Below are 26,515 nucleotides of genomic sequence, written 5' to 3' on the forward strand. Positions count from 1 at the left end.
TTGCGCTGGCTGGTAAGTGTGCAATTTTGTGTGTTAGAGAAAGATATCGATTGTATTTATGACAGCTGTGCTGATGAAGTCTCTCCGATTCTTTACTTCCTTTGTGTCTGTGTCCTTTAACAACCTTCCTCCAGATTACTTTCCTTCTGAGTCGGCATTTCGCGCACACACACACACACACACACACACACACACCAACCAATGTGCTGACTGAAAGACAGATGATTGCCGTCTGAGGCATAGGCTTGGGTAAAGAAATCACATAAATCCCCCTTCTCTCTCTCTCTCTGTCTCTCTCTCTCTCTCTCTCTCTCTCTCTCTCATTCTCCATTTCTGTTTCTTTTTGAGTGTCTGTCACAGGTTTCAGAGCCTCTTCACCTTTGAACATTTAACATAACACATACACAATTTCCTCTTCTCCTTTCAGATCGTTGTGTTTTCATGTTTTCCGTTCCCGTTTTCTCTTTTCCCCTGGAGTATGTTGCGGTTGTTGTGTCCTTTTCTTCGTTGTGGTTATTGTGCTCGTGTGAGTGCACGTTTTTTGTGTGTGAGAAAAGACAGTAAGGAAGCCAAGTTGTTTACAGTGAATTGTGCTAGACCTTCAGAAGCCGGGCCATGTTTAGGAATCAGCAGTAGTCTGATTTGTTCCTGCGTGTAATTGTGACTTGGAAAACAAACAGCCGTCAGCCAACCGAGAGCCCCTCTGTCATCCTACTCCTCTCTCCCTCCCTTTTTTTTTTTTTCTTCTCACTCCCTCGCTTTGTCACTGTCTTTCCCCTCTGCGTATTTTCTCTCCACTTCTCTCCGCTTGTAATTGAGAAGAAGTTTGGTGTTGATGTGAGCTGAAGGCCACCATGTTTGCTTGATTGGGATTGATGGATTAATTTGTCTAGTGGAAAGCCATCTGGTTGCGTAGGTGTGTGTGCGAGTGTACTGCCGTTTGCAGGTGTGTCTGTACTTAAACTCTAAATGTTTTCCCCAAATTCTTTCCCATCCCTCACACTCTCTCGATTTCAGTTCATTGCTCTTCATTACCAGGTTCGCCACCATCCCGGAAAAGCCTGCGAATGTGACACGGAAATGTATATCCGAGTTTCCCAGAAGAATTGTTTAAGAAAGGGATAAAATTTCCCTTCCTGCAAAAAAAAGTGTGAAGTCACTCAGGTTACAAGGTTTTTTGCTCAAATTGCTTTCACTCAGTGAGGCTTAAATCTTCCTCCTAAATGTGTTACTCAACAGTTGGTTAACATCAGCAGCCCTTGTTAGTGACCTTCTGAAAGCGCTAGCACTCTTGTACCAGCAACCGGACAGAAATACTGGCCAGAGCTACACCGTGTGGACCTGCTCCTAGTGATCGAGCTCAGGCCTCACTCACTGCTTACAGATGCACAAAGCCAAGCAATCTTTCATTTGCAGTAGAGTGGATCGTTCCGAAGTGTGACTTTAAACGTCTCGCTGTCATAAGATGCCACCTTTTTTTCTTCTTCAGTTCTGTCCTGCTAGGCAAATGTAAGTGCTATTATTGTGAAACGGATGTGTCTAGGAGCAACCATAGCTCCGAAGAGTTAGACTTCACATACTCACAGAATGTAGCCGTAACACAGGACGCAGAAATATCACCTTTCCTCCGCTCCTTACAGGATGATTCAATGTAAGATCACTATACACATTTGCTGTGTCAGCTCCAGTGGTGCTTGGTGTGCATATTAATGGCTACTGTTTGGGAATGGGATGACCATGTAGGTGTCCATGTAGGTCAGGTGTCCGCATACTTTTGGCTACATTGTGTGCTCCGTAAGAGAGTTGATCTGTTTCCTTTTCTCTACCTCTCATTGTTCTGTTTTTCTGCAACTTGCCTCTCAGTACTGACATTTAATGTGAAATGATCCCTGTTTATTCTTTGTGCTCGTCTTCCTGATGGTCTATATGGTGGTGTTTCTAATCCTAGGTTTGATCATAGAAGAGAATTAGACGATGCAGGTTGATAGCTGTTTTTGTGAGAGAGGACAAACCCCCCCTCCCCAAATACTCCTGTAGGCCGCAGTGTTTGGTATGTTCCTGGGAGATGGATTTTATTAGGTTGCACTGATGTGCTAGTAGCCATGCTAGGCCATCGATCACCCTGTTTTCACAATGGCAGTCTCCCCGTCTCGTTCTCTCTCTCTCTCTCTCTCTCCCTGAGTGGCAGTGACCCCTCCCAGCCTTCCCCTCTCCGCTAACCCAATAAAGGTGAACTGTAATTATGAGATGTCTTTTTAAAAGTCTGTCGTCGGCAATTATGAGAGCAATACATCTCCTCCACCTTAAATATTATAACACAGATTGGGGAAAAGCCTTTTTTTTTTTTTTTTTTACTAACCATCTGATCCCTCAGCAGGTCCGAAAAAGACTAATTCTGAATTTCAGGTTTTCAAAGCTAGCAGTTTATTTGGGACGTGTGGATGGACGGATGGAGTTTAAATTAGTTGCAGCTATTTTATTTTTTTTCCTTGTTGCTGAACACAAACATAGATTAAAGATTAAACGTGCTCCTTTACCACAAAAATGTCAATCATATCGATCTTATAAGGGTCATTTTTATTTAGACCGATGCGAATTTGTGAAAATATTTGGAGTGTGTGGGCGTGGGGGAGATGGCTTTCACATAATTTGTGGAAAATTCCCAACTTTTCAACAATTCATATCGGTTGGATCCATGGCACAGATGCAGGAGCAGAGCAGTATGTAGAGGTCTGTGTGTGTGCGTGCATGTGTGTGTGTGTGTGTGCGTGTGTGTGTGGGGTCAGATAAAGATCATGTTTTCAACTCATCACATGATGCTTTGCAAACGGTTCAACACATGGCAACAGGGAAGTAGCTGAGGGTTTTTATTTATTTATTTTTTTTTATTTATTTATTTAAATGGAAAAAGTATAATCCAAAGCATTGAAACAAATTGCTTCTTTTTGTTTTGCTTTTATTTATTTATTTGTTTGTTTGTTTGTTTGTTTGTTTGTTTGTTTTGTTATGTTTTTATAATTTTCCCATTTTTCTAATTTAATTTAAGACACTGTGCATTACTTTTTGGTACTCTTTTCTTTTGTTTTAATGTATTAGTGTGATATTTTAGATTAGATTTAGATCAGATTCATCTTTCTCGTCATTGTGCATGCGTACAAAGCGATGAAATGCAGTTCACAGCCCCAAAAAACCCCCTCTATAATCCGTGCACACACTGTATCAGCTGCTGTTTGCTCAACAATAGCTAATAAGCAGGCTTATCAGCATAAATCTGTCACACTTTTTAACCGCAGCATATGGTAACATCTACAAACATAAAAACTCGTGAGCTGCTATTCCGAGGCCCAGCTTTTTACACCTACAACACTGAAAACTTGTTGATGTTCCAGCTTTCCAGTGAATGTAATAGAAATAGACCCCCTGAGTAAGAAATTCCTCAGTAAGAAGTGAACCGACGAATGTTTGTAACCTTTAATTTTATCTTCGGAAAATGGAGCGGTCAGCTCGAGATCATTTTAATTAGACACTTATAGCACACAGCATGTCTTTGGGAGCCGTCTGATAGAAACTCTAAAACGATTCCAGTAGTGAGAAAGAAACGAAAGTTGCAGGAAAGACTCCTACTACTAAATACTGCTCCGAGTCTGTGTGTAGTATGTAGCTGTGCTCAGTTTGATGGACAGGAGTGCATCCCTTAATGCTGTAGAGTACACAGTGTTCTCTTGTAAGAATGTGCAGAGGCAGACAGACGGAGGCGGCGGATGACAGGAAGTCCTCAGCAGAAACATCACGGTGACAGCCGACCTTTAAAATCCTGCTTTCTTTCTCGTGTCTTGTAAACCTGGCGATGTTGTGCTCACAGTAATGCACTAACAGGTGTCATGTGTTTGCCTCAGCTTTAATGGGGTTACCCAAAAACACACACGCACACACACACAGGGAGAATCAGGTAACGTGCATCTAAAATGACATTTAGTGCTGTCAGACATTACACACCTGGTGTGACACACACACACACACACACACACATGCACAGTGGAACCATTTTGTCATGCATGTTGCAAATCCTCCTAGCCGTGTTACCTCTTGCCCTTTCCCTTTGACACTGTTGTCCCACATTAACACACTGTAGCGTGAAAGCAGCTTGGACGTTTCCCAGATTTTATCTCTCATGCTCAGGTTCTCCGAATTCCAGCCTGTTAGTGGGTTCTCCATGGACTCGCATCTCTAAAGTGTCTTCATCCAAGCATCCAGTCAGTGGACAGCACTAATTACATTGCTCCTAAAGGAACACTCCAGCGCGTCCAACCGAATCTCTTTCCATCGCAGTCTGAAGTGTTTGTGATGACCGTGAACAAGAAGTTCCAAGAATATTCCTGTACTGAGAAAAGCTTCTTTTTTATTTTAAATGGAAACACTGGAGCATTACAGCCAAATAAAAATGGTTGCTGAATGGTTTCTTCAGTGGGATTATGCTATAGATACACAATCAATCCCTGCCCTTGGTTTATTCTAAGTTTCATGTTAGCAAGTGTAGCATTTTTGAGGGAAAAACCTGATTGTTGATCACAGATGTGCTACAGATGTGTTGCTAGAGATTAGATTGATAAAACACCGGCACATTCCTTTTAATAAGAGTTAGATTTCACCCAAATCCTCTCCTCTGTATTCTTCCTTTGTCTCAGGAGGCCAGCAGCATCTGTACATCTCTCTCTGTTTTCTCTCATCGTAACTGACCGTGTCATCCAGGCCGTCTTCCACTAAGGAGCTAAAACTTTCCTGTTGTATCTTTCACATATGCTTTTCAAAAATAGCAAGGCATTAAGGCTCATCTCTCTCTCTCTCTCTCTCTCTCTGTGTCTGTATGATGACATCTCGCACTTGTATATAATGCTTGTTGTCCATGATGCTGTAATCGTTTCCATGTATCACTGAATTCAGGTTGAATGAGGTGTTGTTTTTGTATTTCTGTTCGATGATATTTATTTATTTATTTATTTATTTCGAGACTGCCATGTCAAGCTATGATATCATTATTTAATTTCTGGTCTTTAGGATCGGTTTGGCTGACTTTGTGATCTCTTTGAGACTTCTGCTATGGCTCAGCGTTTGATATTCACAGCACAAAAGAAACTATTTGGGAATATGGGAATATGCCCTCATCTTGTTATCTGACAGGACAATGATACAGCCTCATTACACTCGAACACACCCACCTATTTGAGGCTTTTGTTTTTATGTTATTATCCCAACTAATGACAGACGGAGCTCATCAGTAATGGGGTTTTTTGAAAGGTTTAAAAAAACACCCAACAGATGTCCTCCTCTTGCTCTTCTCTCTGCTCTCATCTTTGCTTCTGTCTCTGCCCTCGTTTTGCTCCGGCTGACCACGGCAAACACTGTTCCCACTTCCACTTTCATTTAAACAGCCATTAGCCAAAACGGAGAGCCGCGCCGCCGCCAAAGGAGCGGGCCGATTGGAATTCCAGCAGGGCACAACACCTGTCGATACAATGATTTCTTTACTTATGAATGAGAGAGTTGCGGTGCTTTAGCTAATGGTTTTGGGTGCAGGGAATGGACAGCAGAAAGAGGGCTGGAGATGGAGGGATAGAGTGAAAGTGAGGGAGAAGAAAGAGGGAAAGGGCCCTGATTGATGGAGGTACTGCTCTCTGGTTCAGTCTCCTCATTCATCACTTGCTGCAGAGCGCGGTGTTTAAAAAGTCATTTTCATAAGAGGAAGGAAAGCACTGAGGCAAGAGAGGCGGAGGAGTTTAACCCTCTCTCATGCGCACACACTTTCCTAGTCTAATACTTTTATTTGGATTAAGAAGCCTGAACATAAAGTCTCAGTATGGCTGTGGGTTATTCCACATGTTCTGCATTAGCACTTTACAACACCTCCTTATTTCCACGTTAATGATGGCAGTTATGACGGAAGAGTGTGTTTTTATAGACACAGTAAAAGCCATGTTTACGTGTCTTACCACACACACACTATCCACTGCAGCCCTTATTAACTTTTAACTCTGCCATGAGTGTGTTGTGCCTGGGGAAGAACAGTCAAGCTATTGAATTGTATCCGCAATCAGCGTGAATACCGAGTTTCTAATGTGAAGAGTAATAAATAACAGATAACATGCAGGGCTTTTTATTTCCAGAGCTAATGTGACTGATTTTGCCTGTAGTTTTCCCACTCCAATTATGGTATATATTATACAGGTTGATTTATTATTTATTTATTTATTTGGGCATAACATTTAAATTCCGTCTATAGGAAAAGAAAACTTCAAACTAACACGAATTCTCTGGGTTGCTCTTCAGCTTTCTCTGGTGTGGAGCTGGGTCCTACTCTGGGCCTGAAGAAGTCCAGTTCTCTGGAGAGTCTGCAGACGGCCGTGTCCGAGGCTCAGAAGAACGACCTGCTGCTCTTCCACAGGCCCCGTGCTCACATGGTGAGGGGGCGTGGCTGCAACGAGAGCTTCCGTGCTGCCATCGACAAATCATACGATGGTCCGGCTGAGGATGATGACGGTAAATGAGCGCACCACTTCTGTGTATATGAACCTAAATTAGCTTATCTGCTAATAATAGCATTGACCAGAGGGACCTGAGTAGGCCTTTTGATACATCTTTAAGTCTATAGTTCTAATGGACTGTTAGCTTAGCTTAAAATGTTAGCTTTCTCTCCTCTGCTGTGTTTGTGTATGTAGTGTTGTCTCTCTTCTCTGCTGTGTTTGTGTATGTAGTGTTGTCTCTCTCTCTTCTCTGCTGTGTTTGTGTATGTAGTGTTGTCTCTCTCTCTTCTCTGCTGTGTTTGTGTATGTAGTGTTGTCTCTCTCTCTTCTCTGCTGTGTTTGTGTATGTAGTGTTGTCTCTCTTCTCTACTGTGTTTGTGTATGTAGTGTTGTCTCTCTCTCTTCTCTGCTGTGTTTGTGTATGTAGTGTTGTCTCTCTCTCTTCTCTGCTGTGTTTGTGTATGTAGTGTTGTCTCTCTTCTCTGCTGTGTTTGTGTATGTAGTGTTGTCTCTCTCTTCTCTGCTGTGTTTGTGTATGTAGTGTTGTCTCTCTTCTCTGCTGTGTTTGTGTATGTAGTGTTGTCTCTCTCTCTTCTCTGCTGTGTTTGTGTATGTAGTGTTGTCTCTCTCTCTTCTCTGCTGTGTTTGTATATGTAGTGTTGTCTCTTTCCTCTGCTGTGTTTGTGTATGTAGTGTTGTCTCTCTCTCTCCTCTGCTGTGTTTGTGTATGTAGTGTTGTCTCTCTCTCTCCTCTGCTGTGTTTGTGTATGTAGTGTTGTCTCTCTCTTCTGCTGTGTTTGTGTATGTAGTGTTGTCTCTCTCTCTTCTCTGCTGTGTTTGTGTATGTAGTGTTGTCTCTCTCCTCTGCTGTGTTTGTGTATGTAGTGTTGTCTCTCTCTCTTCTCTGCTGTGTTTGTGTATGTAGTGTTGTCTCTCTTCTCTGCTGTTTGTGTATGTAGTGTTGTCTCTCTCTCTTCTCTGCTGTGTTTGTGTATGTAGTGTTGTCTCTCTCTCTTCTCTGCTGTGTTTGTGTATGTAGTGTTGTCTCTCTCTCTTCTCTGCTGTGTTTGTGTATGTAGTGTTGTCTCTCTCTCTTCTCTGCTGTGTTTGTGTATGTAGTGTTGTCTCTCTCTCTTCTCTGCTGTGTTTGTGTATGTAGTGTTGTCTCTCTTCTCTGCTGTGTTTGTATATGTAGTGTTGTCTCTTTCCTCTGCTGTGTTGTCTCTCTTCTCTGCTGTGTTTGTATATGTAGTGTTGTCTCTCTTCTCTGCTGTGTTTGTGTATGTAGTGTTGTCTCTCTCTTCTCTGCTGTGTTTGTGTATGTAGTGTTGTCTCTCTCTTCTCTGCTGTGTTTGTGTATGTAGTTTTGTCTCTCTTCTCTGCTGTGTTTGTGTATGTAGTGTTGTCTCTCTCTTCTCTGCTGTGTTTGTGTATGTAGTGTTGTCTCTCTCTTCTCTGCTGTGTTTCTGTATGTAGTGTTGTCTCTCTCTTCTCTGCTGTGTTTGTATATGTAGTGTTGTCTCTCTTCTCTGCTGTGTTTGTGTATGTAGTGTTGTCTCTCTCTTCTCTGCTGTGTTTGTGTATGTAGTGTTGTCTCTCTCTTCTCTGCTGTGTTTGTATATGTAGTGTTGTCTCTCTTCTCTGCTGTGTTTGTGTATGTAGTGTTGTCTCTCTCTTCTCTGCTGTGTTTGTGTATGTAGTGTTGTCTCTCTCTTCTCTGCTGTCTTTGTGTGTGTAGTGTTGTCTCTCTCCCCCCTGCTGTGTTTGCCCATCATCTCTGTGCTCTGCATTGTGTAGTAGCACTGTGTTGTCTCCATGCTCTGCTGCTTTTAAATGTTCTGTACCTGTGAGTATGGCTGTGTGTAAATCTCTGTGCTTTGTAGTTCAGCTGCAATCTCTGTGCTGTCATATCTAGGCTGTGTGTTCTCTGTGCTGTGTCATATCTAGGCTGTGTGTTCTCTGTGCTGTGTCATATCTAGGCTGTGTGTTCTCTGTGCTGTGTCATATCTAGGCTGTGTGTTCTCTGTGCTGTGTCATATCTAGGCTGTGTGTTCTCTGTGCTGTGTCATATCTAGGCTGTGTGTTCTCTGTGCTGTACTATGCTGTAATGTGTGCTGTTTTATTCATTGCTGTTGTGTGTGTGTGTGTCCATTGTGCATGGGAAATGAGGAGTTAAGTGAGCATCTGTGTCCTTGTCATGCATTTCCTGTTTTCTAACACCAGTTTAATTGGCCATCCTGCAAGAGAGCAGAGAGTATAGAGAGAGAGAGAGGAAGAGAGAGAGAGAGAGAGGAAGAGAGAGAGAGAGAAGAAGAAGAAGGAAAGGAGACGAAGGGAGGAATGTGTGACAGAACAGAGATGTTGCTCATTATGCTCAGTGTGAACAGGCTGGCTCTGACAGATACAGCACAGTTGAGGAACAGCAGTCTGAAACTACACACACACACACAATATTCAGTACAATTTATTCTACTGCAACCACACACCACCTGTGCCTTCTCCTTACTTTCCACTGAGGTCCTGCAACAAAATATGGGCAAGAAATAGAAGCTGAGAAATAAATATGCATTTAAAATCTAGCGCATGTCCTCTTTAGGCTTGCGTTTGCCTTTCCGCCTCTAATATGGTTGTTCATGGCTCGATTCAGACAGACTTTGCGTTTAGATTGATACGACTCCTTCACCACTGACACAAATTTTCATCCAAAGCTTCTTGATTTTTTTTGGACAGTTGCGAATCGCAGTTGAAGATAGATAGCTCTGGTTGTGGATGCCGTTGTTTGTATGAATCTATTCTCGAACATCAACTGCAAATTGTTTATCGTATTTCAAACGAAAAACCCAGTTTACTTCACCACTACGTCATGATAGATTCCCACTGGGCTTAGTGGTATTGTTCTATCATTGCTGCCTCCACCACAAAACTCAAAACGTCTCCTAACAAGAATCTAGCGTGTCTTAGAGAAGAAACATGGATATTGTTCAATTTTTTTTATTTTTTTTATTTTTTTAAAAATACTTCAAGCTGAAGAATATAAAAATGTGGCCTTGAAGACATCAGAGACCTGACTAAAAGAAATGCTAGCATAAACCCACATCTGTTCCGATTAGCCTACCCTTTTGTCTTCTCCTCTGTAGGCCAATCATTTTGGCAAGTGCTCTTCTTTCCTATTTTGCAGCCATGTTTACTCGGAAACGATCACCATGGCAACATTTACATGAGGCTCGCTGTCGTTTTTCTTCAGATCATCATACCTTTCGCATAAAAACAGTACCTTATTTTTTTTTTTTAATCGTCGTGCAAGAGCATCGTTTCTCATAACAGCCTCGTATATACCCCTCGCTTTTAACACTCGCGTGTCTTCAAAACAAAATTTTCCGAGTTAGTTTTCTCATTAACACAAATTATCATGATTCTTCTTTTTTTTTTTTTTTCCTCTGTCTCGCATTGACGCTGCATTCAGTGCGAACACAGCTGGTGTTTACCGACATGTGGAGATGGTTGGAGACAGATCATTCACACACACACACACACACGGGTTATGACAACAGCAGCAGTGAGAGAGGGACAGTAATTAGGCACATAGTGTTTCCCTCACATCTCATTAGCGTCTGTGCTACGGGCTGCTAATTCTTCCGTGTCCAGAGAACAAGGCTAAAAAAACCCAGCTAGCGCATTTGTGTACGTGTGTGTGTGTGTGTACAGGCACGGATCTACACCTATAACAGACATGTCCTTCTAGCCTCAATCAATATTCTCTTGTTTAAGCATCTCTGCAGCAAACCTTCCTCGTGTTGATGCTTGTCCACTGTTGTGCTCTCGCTGCACGCGCTGTTCAGGTGTCCACCTATGAGGGATTATGAGGGAACATGTAGAAAAAGACTGAACACGACACAAGAGCGTTTATTAATCCACCTTCTCTTTAAAAGGAAAGAAAAACCGCCATGCATCATACATCAGTATGGAGAGCAAATAAAAAGGGAATTAAGGGCAGGATTTGGTTCGCTTTGAAATGGCTTCCTTTGGATTCCTTTCAACTATGTGCAGCTCAATTACAGCTTTGATATATTAGAGCATGCCGATGGCAGGTAATACTCTCTGAGCGCTGTTGTCAAAGCGATCCTCTGCCGTCTTCCTCCACTGACGATGCTACATTTGTGAAGATCTCTCTTCGGCTTGCACGGACATCTCTCGCTTCCTAATGTGCGGTGCGGTGCGATGGATTAATAACCAGGCTGCACACGAACGGGAACAAAAGTGAGTTGGGATGCGAGTTAGTGCTCAGCGAGATCTGTAGCAGCCCTTTGAGGATGCGTTGTGTTTTCTGAATAATGCTGGTGCTTTGTTGCCGCTGCAGCCAGTTTTCTATGCGTATGGATTTAAGCGGCTGATCTACTTTTGTTTATGCAGAGTACAGCCTTGGTTAGAGCCCCCATAGAACCACCTCAGCCTTGATCCCAGTGGTGTGTGTGTGTGTGTGTTGCAGCTCAGTTGAGAAGAGGTTTTTTTTTTTTTTTTTCCCCGCTGTTGCGTTTCTGTTTTATCTCTTGCGCTCAGACAGCTGTACTTTAACTGCAGAGCTGGAACCAAGCTTCAACAGCAGAGCAGAGCCAGTGGCAATTCTTCTTGAACTTTCACTGAATTTACTCATCTAACTCGCGCTTAATAACTGATATTGTCTCAACTTTACTGGCTGCATTGAAGGGAGGACAGTTTACAGGCATATACTGCGTCTAGATGTTGGCCTCGTGCCAGATGTGGTGCGTAAAGGATGTGCGAGGTGCTCATCTGGTCAGTATAACCAGCGTCCTGGAGATGCCATGCTCTTCATGCACCTACTCTCATCATCACACTGCAACCTCCCAAACCCTACAGAAGCTTCATTTCTGTTTTTAATGCTAAAACAAACTATAAATAATTTTTGAAGCCAAATATTTGGTGTACAGATGTTCAGGTTTGTTGCCACTGGTTGTACGCACTCTCCCCCATGCACACATATGCGCACAACTACAGTTTCACTACAGAGTACACTAACAGATGGTTATGTTAATGGGTCTTTTGGGGAGTTACTCAACCTTTCTTCTGTCTTCTTCCTCCCTCTCTTGAGTTCCTCCTATTTAATCCATCCTTATCCTACTATTAATCTATTTAAGGTAAAATTAGACTTGATTATTTTTGTTTATTTATTACATTTTTTTAATCAATATTCTACAGGTCTCCAGTTTTTAGCACTACTGCTGAAATGCGATAGCAAATGCTCAACACCCAATAAGTTGAAATTACACACCGTCTCTATTTCCTAGATTTCTTTATCTGTAGGTCACTTGTTTACATCTGCAGCAATGACACTGACCAGTCAATAAACAGTCAAAAATGTGTTTGTATTATTTTGAAAATAGCTCATATATAATAGGCTTTGTGGCTATGTTGTTGCTCCCCATTATTATAGAGGCTTCTGCAGCTAACATCATTATTACAGTGGTATCAGCTGGAAGCCCTAAAGGTTTGACCACCCCCTCAGAGACACACACACACACACAAAATGGCCCAAGTCTTCCCCTTCAGTGAATAATCTCATCTGGATACTGTAGACTTGTACCTAAGAACTGCTGCTGTAATCATGTAGTCAGTTCTGTGCTCATCCCAGGGCTTGTACTGAACATCACAGACTTTCAGCAACTTTATATTGTTTAGTTGTAGAAGGGAAATGATTTATAATTCCTCTATCCCGCTATGGATTCCCTTTTGAGTCTGGTTCCTCTCAAGGTTTCTTCCTCATGTCATCTCAGGGCGTTTTTCCATGCCTCTGTCACCTCTGCTTTGCTCATTAGCGTTCAAGATCTACATCTGGATTTCTCTGGAGCTGCTCTAGGGCAATGGGTTTTTGTTTAAATAAAATAAAATTTAAGGATTGCAGTTAACAAATAAGTTTGTAAGATAAGACTGTTTGTTATTTTTGTAGACAAATGGACACAAACAGTTTGGATTGTTATTGACTTGTCTCTATCTATCCTCACTTTTTAGATGAGGGCTCAGAGGCAAGCTCGGGACGGGACACCCCAGCTAGCAGCTCCTCACGTCAAGGGCTGGGAGACAACGACGAGAACAAAAAGGACAAGAAGAAGAAAGTCAAAGGAAAGAAGAAAGACAAGTTGAAGAGCAAAGGGAAGGACAAAGACAAAAAGAAAGCAGAGGAAGCCACCGAAGATCCAGATAAGAAGACGAAGAAGAAGGGATTTGGACTGCTGAGGTACTTTTACACTTTGTCTCTTTTACACTGTTTTTCCTCGTCTTTCTCTCCGGAACGCTGCAGAGTGGCAGACCGATGGTGGTCGTGATGCATCGTTTGACCTGGATGGCCGTGTGTGATGAGAACGAGCTGAGAAATGGACTGTAATGGAGTTTGTTTCAGGTCACACAGCGGGCTTGAGCCTAGAGCCAACATTACTGGGCACAAATCATAGGGAGAGCGTCTCTGTGTGTGTGTGTGTGTGTGTGTGTGTGTATATGTGTGTGTGTAGTGCAACTGCTGTTAAACGGAGCATTCTGCCCTCAGCTCCATATGGCACGTTGTCTGTGTGGCAGTGTGTCCGAATGCCGCAGTCTCTGCCCGCTGCCACGGCTAATCTGCATGGCGAAGGGCACACAGGCCAACACATGTCCACATGGCCATTTGTCCACTTTGAGACTGTTGCCGTTCTGGAGGGCGGAGCCACTGACCGAGTCAATGCAGAGGACACACCGCATGATTAATTCAGCGAATCAGAGCGTGGGCATCCCGACCAGCTCCACCTAACGGGCAATTAACTTTTTAATTGTTTTTATTTGGCTGGCTACTGGGAGAGCTGGGGAGTGCTGCCATACACAGCAGTGCTGCCATGATCCACACTGTGCACTCCAGCAGAGAGAGAGAAAAGAAAGATGCTCTCTCTGAGTGAATTGTATCAAGTAACCGACTATATTGTAAGCATTTTTTTTGGTTTTTTAGTGAATTTTAGACTCTTAGGATTTGCAGCAAAAAAATGTACCACATTGTCTGTGCTGGCAAAAATGCTATTACGAAAATCATAGATTTTATCACACGAGAAGTGCATTTGCATGTTATTTGCATGCCGGCTGTGATTGGTAATAAACATACAGTGCAAGTGAGACTGCCAGTTCCCAAATTACACTACTGTTGTTCTAAATCACAGGTATCAGCCTCGAGGCTCACAGGCCAGACACAGCCCACTGCCTCGATTCATTCAGATACCACAAACTGGCAAAAAGTAATATAGACACAGCCCGAGATAGCTGCTCAGCATTTTACACTAGAACAATAATATCTAGAATACATGCAAACCAGACCCACATCTCTGAAAAGAAAAAACAGGTATTAGAAATGTGTTGTGTTACTCTTATATAGTGTGATTCAGTGATGAGTATGTGTGTGTGTCTAGGGCCAGGTAGGTTTGGACAGCTTTTGTCCCTTAATAAATGAAATCATCATTTAAAAACTGCATTTTGTATTTATATATACAATTATCAGGGATAACATTATGACCACCTGCCTAATATTGTGTTAGTCCCCCTTTTGCTACCTAAACAGTCTTGACCCATTGAGGCATGGACTCCACTAGATCCCTGAAGGTGTGCTGTGGTATCTGGCACCAAGATGTTAGCTGCAGATCCTTTAAGTCCTGTAAGTTGTGAGGTGGGGCCTCCATGGATCGGACTTGTTTGTCCAGCACATCCCACAGATGCTCGATTGGCCACCCATGACCCTGTCGCCGGTTCACCACTGTTCCTTCCTTGGACCACTTTTGATAGATACTGACCACTGCAGACCAGGAACACCCCACAAGAGCTATAGTTTTAGAGATGCTCTGATCCAGTGGTCTAGCCATCACAAGTTGGCCCTTCGTCAAACTCGCTCAAATCCTTACACTTGCCCATTTTTCCTGCTTCTAACACATCAACTTTGAGGACAAGATGTTCACTTGCTGCCTAATATATCCCACCTACTAACAGGTGCCATGAGATATATCTATATACAGACAGACTGATAATAAAATAATAAATATCTAATGAGTGGAAAAAATCACTATTATCCCATCTATTTTTCCTAGAAATATGTTATTCCTCTTGCAGCTAGTGTAGGTTATTGGTGTTAATGGATAGAATAGAATAATACATTTAAATAGCTTTCTTTTACGACCCTTCAAGGGCTCACAAAAATGCTGACGTGGCCCGTACTGAATTTAAATTAAACACCCCATGTTTTTAATAGTAGTCTATTATGTTAAGTAACATCTGGTGGTGTATTACTGTACCATGCTGTTTAGTATGCTAGTTTGGGATTTGGAACATAGCCACTGAGCTACAAAACACACCATAACCTCTGGACAGCACTGAGAACACCGAGCTCAGTAGAGTTATAAGCAAACCTAGCTTGGGATTTCCCGACATTTCGATAATGAATCAGGGAAATTCTGCTTGGAATTGATAGCCGTTTGCTTGTTTAGCTGTGTAAAATGCTTCCCACTTTTGTTGAGTATGCTATTAGCTAATTAGCTGATTTATGGGAGTAAGCTAGCATTACCTCATTGTTCCCTAAGCCATACAACTAAAAACAGGCTCCTGTGTTTCGTTTTTCCTAGTCTCAGGCTCATACAAATGCTTAAGAAGCCAGAAGCTGGGTTTCTGAATGTGCTTCAGATCATCTGTTGCTGAGAAATGGACAATTTATTAAGAAAGAACACTTTGTTTCCTAGATGCTCAGGAACAGCTGGAACATATCTAAAATAATACAGTGTAGTACTTTCACACCCACAACTCTCAGGTTAGCATAAGTTTATTAGAGCAGGAAAACAAGCTTTCTCTAAAGTCTGCTTGCTTCACCCAGCCTCTGAAAGTTTGTGTGCTTGGATTAGTCTTTTTCTTTCCTAGCAAAAAAAAAAGGTGATAGTTTTTCTCTCTCAGCTCAACCTCAAGGTGAACCATCACTACTCATCAGAGAGAGCGAGGGCTACGCTAGCGCTCCTGCCGCAGCTAATCCGACTTATTGTGACGAGCCCATACTCTGTTTCTTTCTCTCTCTCTCTCTCTCTCCGCCTGATTTTCCGTTCTCTTCAGGCGGCGTGGAGAAAGATAGCTAGTCAGCAGGCCGGTTGAGGCTAACGCTCGTGGCCTGTTGTTCTGAGCAGATAAACAGTCCTGTACTGCCCTGTCAGTGTTTGACAGAATAAGGAGTGTAAAAATTTCTTTGAAAAAGCGTGTTTCTTTTGGTCAAGGTGCTAGCTGCGAGTTGGAGAGTAAGGATGGGAGGTTTGGACGGTGGAAGGTGAAATGGATTTTTTTTGGGGGAAAAAACAGAAATAGCTCATTATGTTATAACCATGTGTGCCAAAACACTCTCAATAGCCTGGATCTAAAGCACAGTATCACATTTTTCCTAACAAAGAAAGATGCCTCTATTTATACTCCGTACACATGGGTGGGATTTTGGTGGTCCATGGCAGCCATTTTGCAACAGATTGCCATTTTTATTGATTTCCCTGACTTCATCAATGGCTGTTCTGTTATTCTGGGCAGCATTTAATGAAGCCCAATAGCCTCTGATTATGTTTACTGTTGTCTAGCATCACTATGGACAGATACTCTATTTATTTTTTTGGCTAGTTCACCTGTATGCTTGCTGTAGCCTCACCTGAAGCCACCTCACATCCTTTGTGGTTGCATCTCTGCATTATTTCCCACTTTCTAGCAAATAGTGTTTGCCATCCACTGACCATGACCGTATTAGTGTCTGTGTGGGTGATCATGCAGATGTTGGCCTCTGGCTGCGTGAGCCAGGATGATGCCCTGCAGCCTGGTGATAAAGGGATGAAGTGGAAAGGAATAAAGACTGGACTTAACAGCACTATAAACCCCTCCAATTCTACAGAAAAACACAATTTAGATTGTGCCCATCACATCTCACAGCTGTTAAAAATAGCTGCTTTATGGCAAACTAAATTGTTAATAGGTCTGAAAATGCCACTGATTCACACCTACCGTTTGCTTTGTATGGGAAACTGTACACTCTCGGTCAGCACCAGGTCTGCAGGACAGATGTGTAGGCTGTTTTTAATAAAGCTGCGTATAGAACAACAATGCCTTGCATTGCACATGGGTCTGTTGATACATTTGTATGTATTGCGCAGTGGACAGTCATGCACACACACATTAGGGTCGACTAATATGATGGTCACTGTTATGATAGCTGACCACTGAGGACACAAAATAATATGATTCAAGGCAAAGGGACGTATAATCAGGAAAATGTGACACTTTGTCTGCTAGTGTGTGCTTTCTTCTAATGAGCTGTCTATAGTGTGTGAGAGAGAGAGGGAGAGAAGGCAGGCATGTTTTTTTACATCCTATCCCCACAAGGATAGGAATATCTGACAGTCTTGACCTTGTGGGAACATTTGGCTAGATGCCATGCAGTTGCTTTCCTGTTTTTGTTTTTTTTTTCTTAATGAATCTGTGATTTTTAATTAAAGAAAGGAAAGTTACAGAATGTTTTCCTTTGGTTACTGAGGATAAGGTTAGGGTTGGAATTAGCTGTAGCATCACATTAATTAGCTGCATTAATAATTGTCACTGGAAGGTCCTCACAATGATAGTAAGACAGATGTGTGTGTTTGTACATGTGTTTGTACGTACTACACAAAAAAGGTATTGCCCCAGGTGGTGAATGGGGCCCATTAGGATGTTTTACATCCTGCAGACAGATGGGGAATCTGAAAGGCCTGCCAAATATCTCCCATTCTACTGCTGTACTAAAGTCACACGTACACACACACACACACACACACAGGACCTTTACGTCATACTGCGCCATTCTAAGCATGCAACACACCGCCTACTTTAACCTTTATTGCAAAGCTAGGCTTATTATGTAGATAGTGATCTCAGGGTAGTGCGGCCTGTATTGAAGCTGTAACTCCAAACAGATCAAGTCTCTGTGAACCAGCGCAACTTTAAATGACTCCAGATTATGTCTTATGATAGAGCCCTTTATCTGAACAGCTCCACCACAATTTATCACAAGTGAAATATTAAATAATCAAAGCCAATCAGATGTGATTGTGTGTAATTACAGCTATTCATTTCCTCCTCTCCCCCCCTTCCCATTTAAAAGGCACAAATGTATGAGTGTCCCATTAATGCAGTTGAGTCTCTGTTGCTTTGCCTTGTAAGGCTGTAAATATACGTCTTTCATGCAGGCTATGTTTGGCACATTGATGTTTGTGCGACGTACAGCTGACTTACATTTGTGTGAACCGTGGTGCAAGAGGAGAAAAATGGAGGGGGGTGATAAAAAAACCCTTTTACTAAACGTTTTAGGTTGAGGCCTTTAGCACGTTCAGCAGCATGTTGTTAAGAAAACAGTTTTAAATCAAACAGATCACAGTGTGAACATCGTACATTACAGAGACTTGTGCCCCAAAGCTGTTAAAATCTCCATTCTGATTGGCCAAAATGTGTTTTGATTAATTTAGTGTAACCAGATCTCTGGTAAGAAGTGGTGGCTATAAAACAGGGAGTCTATTAATGTGTTTCGATGTATATCAGTGCTGTTCACAGTAGAGAGATGAAAAATAAAAGCTATAGCATGAATGAGAGTGGGGAAATGATATTCACAATTGTCTTTAGCTTTCTAAATCTCAAACATATGCAGCTTTACATATTATGCTGTTTGTGTGAATAAAGTGAAGCCCTCTTTATTCCTCATCGATGCTTCTCCAAAATAAAAATCAACTAGATTGTACTATCCAGATACTCTAAATGTCTCCAAATAGATCAACAGATGTGTTTCCTTTCATGAACCAGTTGCTAATCTATATGTTTACTTATAGTTTAGTTCGTGAGTGCCAATGTGAATTCTTCGGCGTGTTTTTGTTTCATTTTAAGCTTACAAGTGGCAGTAATCTAGCTACTCGCTTTTGTGTTTAAAATGTCTGCGCAGTGAGAAGTTATCTTTATACTTTGCGCTATCAAGATAAAGTGCAATATCAAGCAGACTCACATATCACACCTCTCCAATGCGCGCACACACACACACACGCAGGTGCACAGACACAAACACCTCAAATCAGTCTCTCAGAATCTCATCTCAACACATTTACTGCTGCTGTGAGCTGTGTGTTGAGAGGTGAGATGATTGGCGATGAGGCAGGCAGGTTTAGACCTGAGGGAGAAGGGCACTGGATGATGCTTTTGAGGTTCATCATGAAAGCATAGTATTTATAGGAGAGAGACATCAGGGTTAGGGGAAAAAAGCATGAGCTCTCAATGCCTGAGCTTTAGTAAGCTTACAGTGAATGTTTAAGATTCATTTAGACAAATGTATACAGTATTTCTGGTGTTTTTTAAGCTTGGCCCAAATACCTGAGCCCATACTCTGAACTGATTCTGCTCTCATAACCAGAAATTTCCTTCTGATCAGTTATGCAGTTCCATGCATCGTTTTGTATATTTCCAAAATGTTAGGCAATACATTTTTCATTCATTTTTTTCCCTTTGATACCAAAACTCAAGTGCTGAAGAAGCATTTTTTTTTTTTTTTTTTTTTTGCATTTGCAGCATGTCATCCTGAAGGAGTGCCTACAGTCTGGCATTCATTTTTCACCGTGCTCACAGTGCATGAAAGTATGGATTTATATATCGCTTAGACATTCCATGTCCTTCACTGACCATAACAACTCTTTCATGCGACTTGAAACAGGAAGCAACATGACAAGTTGAACCAATCGCATTACTCGCCATGCTGCAGCGAGAGCAGAGACCGCATCACGGTTTGGTGGAGGCGTGTCCCAAACCAGCATTTTTTAAAGAGGGCCTGTGTTCGGTTTTCCAGACCGCTCGCTGCTGGCCTGGAAAACTGCCTTCACACTTAGTGAGACGTAGTGGACTCTCTGGCAAATGGCCCAGAGTCTCAAAAAAAATGCAAGTGTGAAAATGACCTTAAAGAAACAGATTGTGGTTACAAAGGTAATGACACTTTACTTCTACATCTGTCCCGTGTGTGTGTGTGTCAGTTTGTGTCTGTGTTTTTGTGCATGTCTGTGACTGAAGGCTGGCATGTCTGCCCTTTAGTGACTCTGCTAATAGTCCCTAAAAGGAGAGTGCAGGAGCAGTCACAGATGGTGCTGCTTATATATTCCCTTTCAGAGGCCGACAGTGATGGAGCAGCACCCTTACCCAGCTACACGACTCCCTCCTCCTCCCCAGTGTTTAAGCGTTTCCTCCTGCTTGTACTCCTGTGTTTGCTCTCCTCAGCACTTTTGATGTTCCGGAGACAGCTGCTGCATCTGGCTTCCATTAGCCAACACCTACTGCATAAACAGTGTACACTTAAAGACAGGTGCATGAGATTCTTCCCCCTGAGATTGTCCTGGAAGATTTTAGAGCGACACGACTCTGTCCAAATTAGAGACAACGATCAAAAATGGAATCCTTGGCTATGCTAAAACTGGTCAGCATCTAAGAGACAGCTGCCAGCGCCGACGCCAAGCTCACCTTTAAAAGAACTGATAGTCATCTGGAGTGGAGATAGGTTTATACTTTAAAGGTTGTGGCCTTCTCAGTCCAGAGCTCTCCATGGTAACAGTATCAGAGGGAGGTTGCGGGTGGCTGATGCCTTTAGATTGAAGCCCGGCATACAGAAACCGTCTCGCCTCGGCCGGATTAGTGGGCTTTCCATTCTAGATCTCCATATAAATCCCTGAAAGCCACTCTTTTGATGGAAGTTCAATCATAGCTTCTTTGATTTCCAAGATACAATGTCCTGATTAAGATTATTCGCTGAATGGGGAAATCCATGAATACGTGATTGCGTCTGGCTTCTGAAAGGACGGCGACGACGGCTTGATTCGGCCTCCCCGCTCTCCCTCGTGTCTGAATAGCACCTCTGTGCCGAGCCTCTTGTTCCATCTTATTCCACTTTTCATTATCAGGCCGTTTCTGTCTTTGATTACATTAACGAGAGGAGATGAGGCGCAGGCTTGCTCAGGCCGGTTTCCGAGTTCTAACAATCATAGACCTGGCTCAGCCTCGACTGCAGCGTGGACAGAGCGGTCTTTTGATTTGGAACTAAATACGGGAACACTAGCTTACCTGTCAGTCCCTTTACCCCTTGTTCTTCACACTCTGTCTGCGAAAGACAAGCTTGCACTGTATATGTACTGTGTATTGCACTTCTGTGTATTTATGTGCGTCTTGTCACGATGTGTGACTCTGTGATATAAAGCTGGAAAAGTTTCCCGGCGTCTGGCGGTTCTCACTCTGTCTGTGTTTATGAGAATATAGTTAGAGTCTTATAGCTTTCTCTCCTTGTTTGTAGTCAGGAGAATTCTTAAACTCATTCTGAGGCAATTCTTCTGAATGCATACAGTGAGAGCAAGCTATAAGTGACTGTATACTGTGCATGTTTCATCTCTATTCTTTCTGTGTTTCGGGTCTGTTTATGATTTGTCTGTCCTTGTGATTGTAGTAATACACACCATACAGACACACACTTTACCTTCACATTAAAATCTCTGAATTCATTTTAAACCAAAGAGCTAAAAACAAACTCGAAAGCAAACAGTCAGAAGCAGCTTTTTTAGAAGATCGGAGCATTGGCGTTCTTTCTTGCTCGGAGATCTCGCTTCAGTATATAACACGCGCTCATAAAGCCGTTATTCAATCTGACGATACATTTGTTTACAAGCATGGGGTTTGCTGAGTAATTTCACAAAGACGGTGTGAAAATTAGCAAAAATTGCTAATTAAAATTATTAACAGTAAGTTTGCGCGTGTGAGCGGCGTGATTAGAGCAGGCTTTGAGTGGGGATTGAGCGAGGAGCGGAAAATAGAAAAGCCGGAGTGGAGTGGGAGTGATTATAGAACGCTTTGAGCAGAGAGAGGAAATCGCTGCCGCTCTACTCCACTCATATACTGTGACTCATATGAACGGCAAAAAAAATGCTATTGTTAGTCGTTGGACTGAAAAAAAAAAAAAAAAGAAGAGAGGCAGAGATTCGTTGTGAAAACGTAAGTGAATAGAATTGGTAGTGAAAAGTAGAGGTACGCTGATGGTTCATCACTTTACTCTTTTAAACAAGGCGGCCATGTCGGAAACGTGTCAAGCAGTGGTTTAAATAAACTGCGAGTGGTTTTAATATCTGTATATCTCACACAAGACTGATTTTAGATTCTGGCTTTGTTTTTCCACCAGGTATCTAAATATCGATTAGCGATATGTGCGTGTGCTCTTTATTAACTATGCAGGTCTTCTTGTCAGAAGCAGCAGAGGGCCTTTCCTAACCGTTGTATGTGTTTATGGGTGGCGCACTCACTGATTTGTGTTTAGCTATGCTAGCCTCGGCAGCAGCGCTTCCAGAAATAGCCTGCGTGTGCAGAATGAGAGAGTACGCCCAGAATCAGAATCAGCTCACCGTTGAGATCTGAAGACAGCAGTTCCTCTATCGACACATGCAGATTTAGCTTCCTCTTCACCATATGCCGTCTTTAAGTGTGTTTTGTGAATGGCAGTTCCACCCCTTTGCTCTGAACCGAAATGCACCTCGTGTATAGAAGTTGCCATTCAGTGTAAATTGGGGCTCTAAAAGCAGGAGAAAATCACAGCACCAGGCTCCCGAGACGCTCTGTCCCTGACAGCATGCATCCGACAGCACACACTAACACACCAACTCATGATACCACACTCACTAGAGGTCTTGTGAAGTACACATTACAATATTGTAGCACTGAGATTGAGAACCGGTGACGATTTTTAATGATGATACGAAGCGTTAATTCCCATTAGCGACACAATTCGTCATTCTGACTGCGGATAAAGAACGCTGCTCTTTGCAGGTGATGGAAGACGGAAGATCCTTTTCTCTACACTCGTCTGCGTTTCCACCAATTCGAGAGGCCAATTATTATGTAATAACTGTAGAGGAACATGGCAAACTACACTTTCCTGCTTTCTCAGCTAAAGAATCTAACGTCTGAATGAACTCCAATAAAATTTTACCTGGTGGAAAAGCTAATTAACTGAAGGGGAGAGGATGTGCGACATTAAAGATGCACGTTCAGCCATCTATTTTACTCCAGGAACTGAAATGCAGGGGGGGCGTATCATTTCATAATGTCCTCTTCAATGATTTGGCTTTTCCAGCAGGAGGATTTTATTGCTGTTTAACTGTTCACACTGACCACTGCTGTAACTGACAGCATATCTTTAGCTGCTATCCTGACTAACAGTATGGTTCCTCATGTGACTTCAGAAATGCAGAATTTAATGTTGTTGTTATACTTCTTCTACTGCTTCCTATTCAGGTTCATCCTTGGTACAAGGTTTTACACCGGAAGCCATTCCTGACACAAAGCTCCCATTTTATCCAGACCGAACTGAACCCAGGCCACAGCGGTGAAAGCGAGGGATCCTAGAAATACAGCATTTTAGTATTGTTTTTGAAATAAAAACCCTGAAACACTCTTACGAGATATAATTTCACCCCTCCCATCATTATTTCTTATTTCGGGTCTGGGACTAAAAAGAATTTTGATTATAGGGCACCGGCTATGTTGAGCTCCAGGATGAGTCCCCCACCCTCTTGTAGATTGAAACAAAATGTTTGAGAGACAGAACGCAAGCGTTTGAATAGACGACTACGAGGACTGCGGCTCGGAAATGAACCAGGATGGAGACCCCCATGGCACGTTTACACACGTTCACCACTCAGTGGTGGTTTAGTGTGGGTGTGACTCTGATCTTTTCTTGGGTTAGAACGGGATGAAAAATTTCCCTCAGCATGTTGCTGCTTTGGAAATGAGAGCTGACAGGTGCATCTTTTAGATCAATTCCAGATGCAACAGAACACACACACACACACTCCTTCCCCTGACAGCGAAGCTCTAACCCACTTCTTTGTATTTCATCTGAGTAGAGAGAAGAGCGTTGCTTGTTTTAGCTCTACAGGTCAGAGTGGATGCAGATTATTAAAATGCGATAGTTTTGTCCGTCTGAACTGATCTGAAGATGATAAGTGTTTGATTGCGAGAGGTTTCAGGATGAATAAATGACGACTTTGGAAAGGAACATGGTCAGCAGATACATGATGAACTGATCCTAATAATCTAATTTAGTAAAGCTGTGTTTTCTGCCATCGCTGATTTATAGTCGTGATTAACAAAGGAGAACATTGATAAGATCGTTTGAAGAATGACGAGCGGTTATAAATCACAGACGTACGTAGGTTGAGTTCGTTTTTCGGTGTTCTCCTCAGCCTATTTGTGTGTCATTACCCACCTGCTCGTCTATTAGTTTCAGGCCTTGCTTTGCTCTAATGTCTTTGGAGTGCAGGATGATGATTACGCTGGAGGATGACAGTGTAATTTGTGCTATTACAGGCCTGTGTGGCTAATGTTAACAATGTGCGCAGTGTGCTAATGAACAGGACAGATTAGTGGAACTCTGTGAATGAGTATGATTATACCCTATGCCTCGTAGGCTTTCCCTCCATATTTGGTGTAATGGTCTGGTATCAGCTTGCTCAGTGACCATGAGCTAAACTGCAGAAAGCTCTTTAAAAAGCCAGTCTCCATCTTAAAGTGAATCCCCTCTAAAGTTTTTTGGCCCTATCTTTCACATTGGTTCTGTGCTAAGCTTATGTTTATTGATGGTTTTCTTTGCTTAGAGCAGCAATACACTTCTATCCTTCAGAGGAAAGAAAAATCCACAGTTCAGCATATATCACAAGAGTGCGCTTTTCTTAAATGGGGATTTTGCGTGAGCTGCTTTCTTCCTCTAAGCCGCCCCGAGTCTGTTTGCATTTCACAGCAAGTCAGAAGACAGTCACAACCAAATGAATTATAAATTTCTCCCTCGTACTGGACATATTCCTCAAACCGTTCTTCTCATTTACAGAGGCTATACCAATATGCGGTGTCAGTCAAGTGTCAGAGGCTGACGAGAAGGAAAAAAAAAAAAAAAAAGTCATTTCAAGATGTGTGCAGGAATATTTATGAATTAATAAACTTAACCAATCTCAGCTGAGCTTTTTTTTTCCTGTCACCCATGCAATCACTAGAGCACTTTTCATTTATGAGCAGTAACTCCCGTGAGCCTGAATTCTTAACTGTTTGGTTTGCAGGCCTCGACGCAGGGCTTGGATACAAATAAAAATTTGTCAGCATACGGCTCCGTCTTGAAAAATAAATGGAGCACTGCAAATCCACAAATGTTCTCCAAGATTCTCTGAGGTCAAGTTGGAACACAGAGGATGTTGGACACAAGAAAAGTTCCTCCAGACTTTACCAGAGAGTCTGGTGGTGAACGAAAGCAGGATCCAGAGATTTGGGCGGAGGAAAGGCGTTCTGCTCACCAGTCTGTTGCGTTGTCCATCCAGCCCTGTCCTTCTGCTCCGCACCACTTTCTGCATGATTCAGACTAGGGGTTCTTCTAGTCCTGCTGTTTTCTTTCTCACACTCTCTCCGTCGTTCTGTCCACCAATGCTCTGATAATCTTGCACTTATATGCTTTCAGGCCTGGACCCAATTGCCAAAGCAGAAGGACAGCATCTTGTTAATGCGCGTTAGCACTGCCAACCTCTCTAACATTCATTTTAATGTGCAGTTGTCTCTCAGAGCCACCCGGGACAGTGTCTCTATACGTAATTAGCAGGCTGTTTGCTTGACGAGGTGTGATGAGGCTTTAGCTCGTCAGCGCCGCTCAAAGCTGCTAATGTATGCAAGCGATGCGGCTGGCGCGGCAGCAGTGGGAGGTGTGGCGTCAAACGGCCAGGAGGTTGTCACTGAGATGGCCGGTACAGCTGGAACACTGCTGATGCCACATGGCACTTTTTGTCACCTCTGAAAATGAACCGGCCTGCCACAGATTACACACCAGTCTTTCCAAAGTCCTGTTGTGTGACTCATTATGTATCTCAAGATCATAGGCCGTCACCCTCGTGCTGCTCTTGTTGTAGTGAAGAAAAGACTATGCATGGTAGCCTACTTTGTATAATATCTAGCTTTCTCATTGGCCACCTGTCAGATAGAGCCCAGACACGGCAGCCATTAGAGGCTGGACAAAGCCCGTAATGGCATGGTCTTCTGAAGGCTGCGAGATGAAAAGGAAGCAGTTATGTTCCATTGGAGGAAAAGGCACCCTACGCAATTACGACTTGAATGACCATCATCAGGCAGAGAGCTATTGATTGGCTTCCTCTGCCATTACTCTCCTCCATGCTCAAAGCCAATCTAACCCAAGATCTCTCTGGGAGGTTAAGCACCTCTCAGCTAACTTATAATAGAGAGAGACAGACAGGAATGGGGGGTTAAGCTAAAGAGTAAAGACAGGTGAATGCTTGCAGAAGTGGTTAGTTTTATAGACTTCATAGGACCAGTCTAAGGATTGGCAGCCGTTCCTCTGTTCTACTTTAGCCCCTATTCTATCAATATCAGCTTCCCGATGAGAAACTTTTCCGCAGGTTTCTACCACAAAAGAGCAAATTCTCTGCTGGCAAAATGGGATTTCTTAGAAATCTAGAACGGGTGACATCAGGGGGTCAGGGTCTCAACATCTTATCACCATGGCAACTTGAATAGCTAGTTATGCAGACTGTGAAGTGAGATTGGAAGATTATTGCTGCCATTAAGTGCTGCAAGCCCAAAAAAACACATTGCAAGCTAGTAATCTTTGCACTGGATATAAATGCAAAAGCATTTGACTGGTTTTGCAGCTGCAGTTAAAAACAGGCCAGTTCTCACCATCAAGTATATCATCATGTCAGTAGAAAAAGGGGACTCTGCTGTGTAGGGAGAAGGGACATTATTGGACGCCCTCTTTTGCAAGCCCGCACGCCCGGCTGCAGCCTGAAGTCCGCTCGCTTTTGATCTGTCCAGATGAAGGTGCACTTACCTGTCCCGCCTCGGAGCCATCCATACCAGAAAGCATCATCGGTAATTCTGTTTGA

General features: G+C 42.7%; 1 protein-coding gene across 5 annotated transcripts in view; it reads left to right on the forward strand.

Annotated features, from left to right (window-relative positions):
• Positions 1-26,515, forward strand: part of pard3bb (par-3 family cell polarity regulator beta b) — a 268,913-nt gene that overhangs the window by 173,899 nt on the left and 68,499 nt on the right. For all 5 annotated transcript variants that reach the window (XM_058392331.1, XM_058392335.1, XM_058392332.1 and 2 more), the window contains 2 exons: positions 6,325-6,534; positions 12,543-12,768. In XM_058392331.1, the coding sequence (XP_058248314.1) occupies positions 6,325-6,534; positions 12,543-12,768 (436 nt within the window). The remainder of the gene's footprint in view (positions 1-6,324; positions 6,535-12,542; positions 12,769-26,515) is intronic.

Source organism: Hemibagrus wyckioides, linkage group LG06 (assembly GCF_019097595.1).
Source record: "Hemibagrus wyckioides isolate EC202008001 linkage group LG06, SWU_Hwy_1.0, whole genome shotgun sequence".
NCBI lineage: Eukaryota > Metazoa > Chordata > Actinopteri > Siluriformes > Bagridae > Hemibagrus > Hemibagrus wyckioides.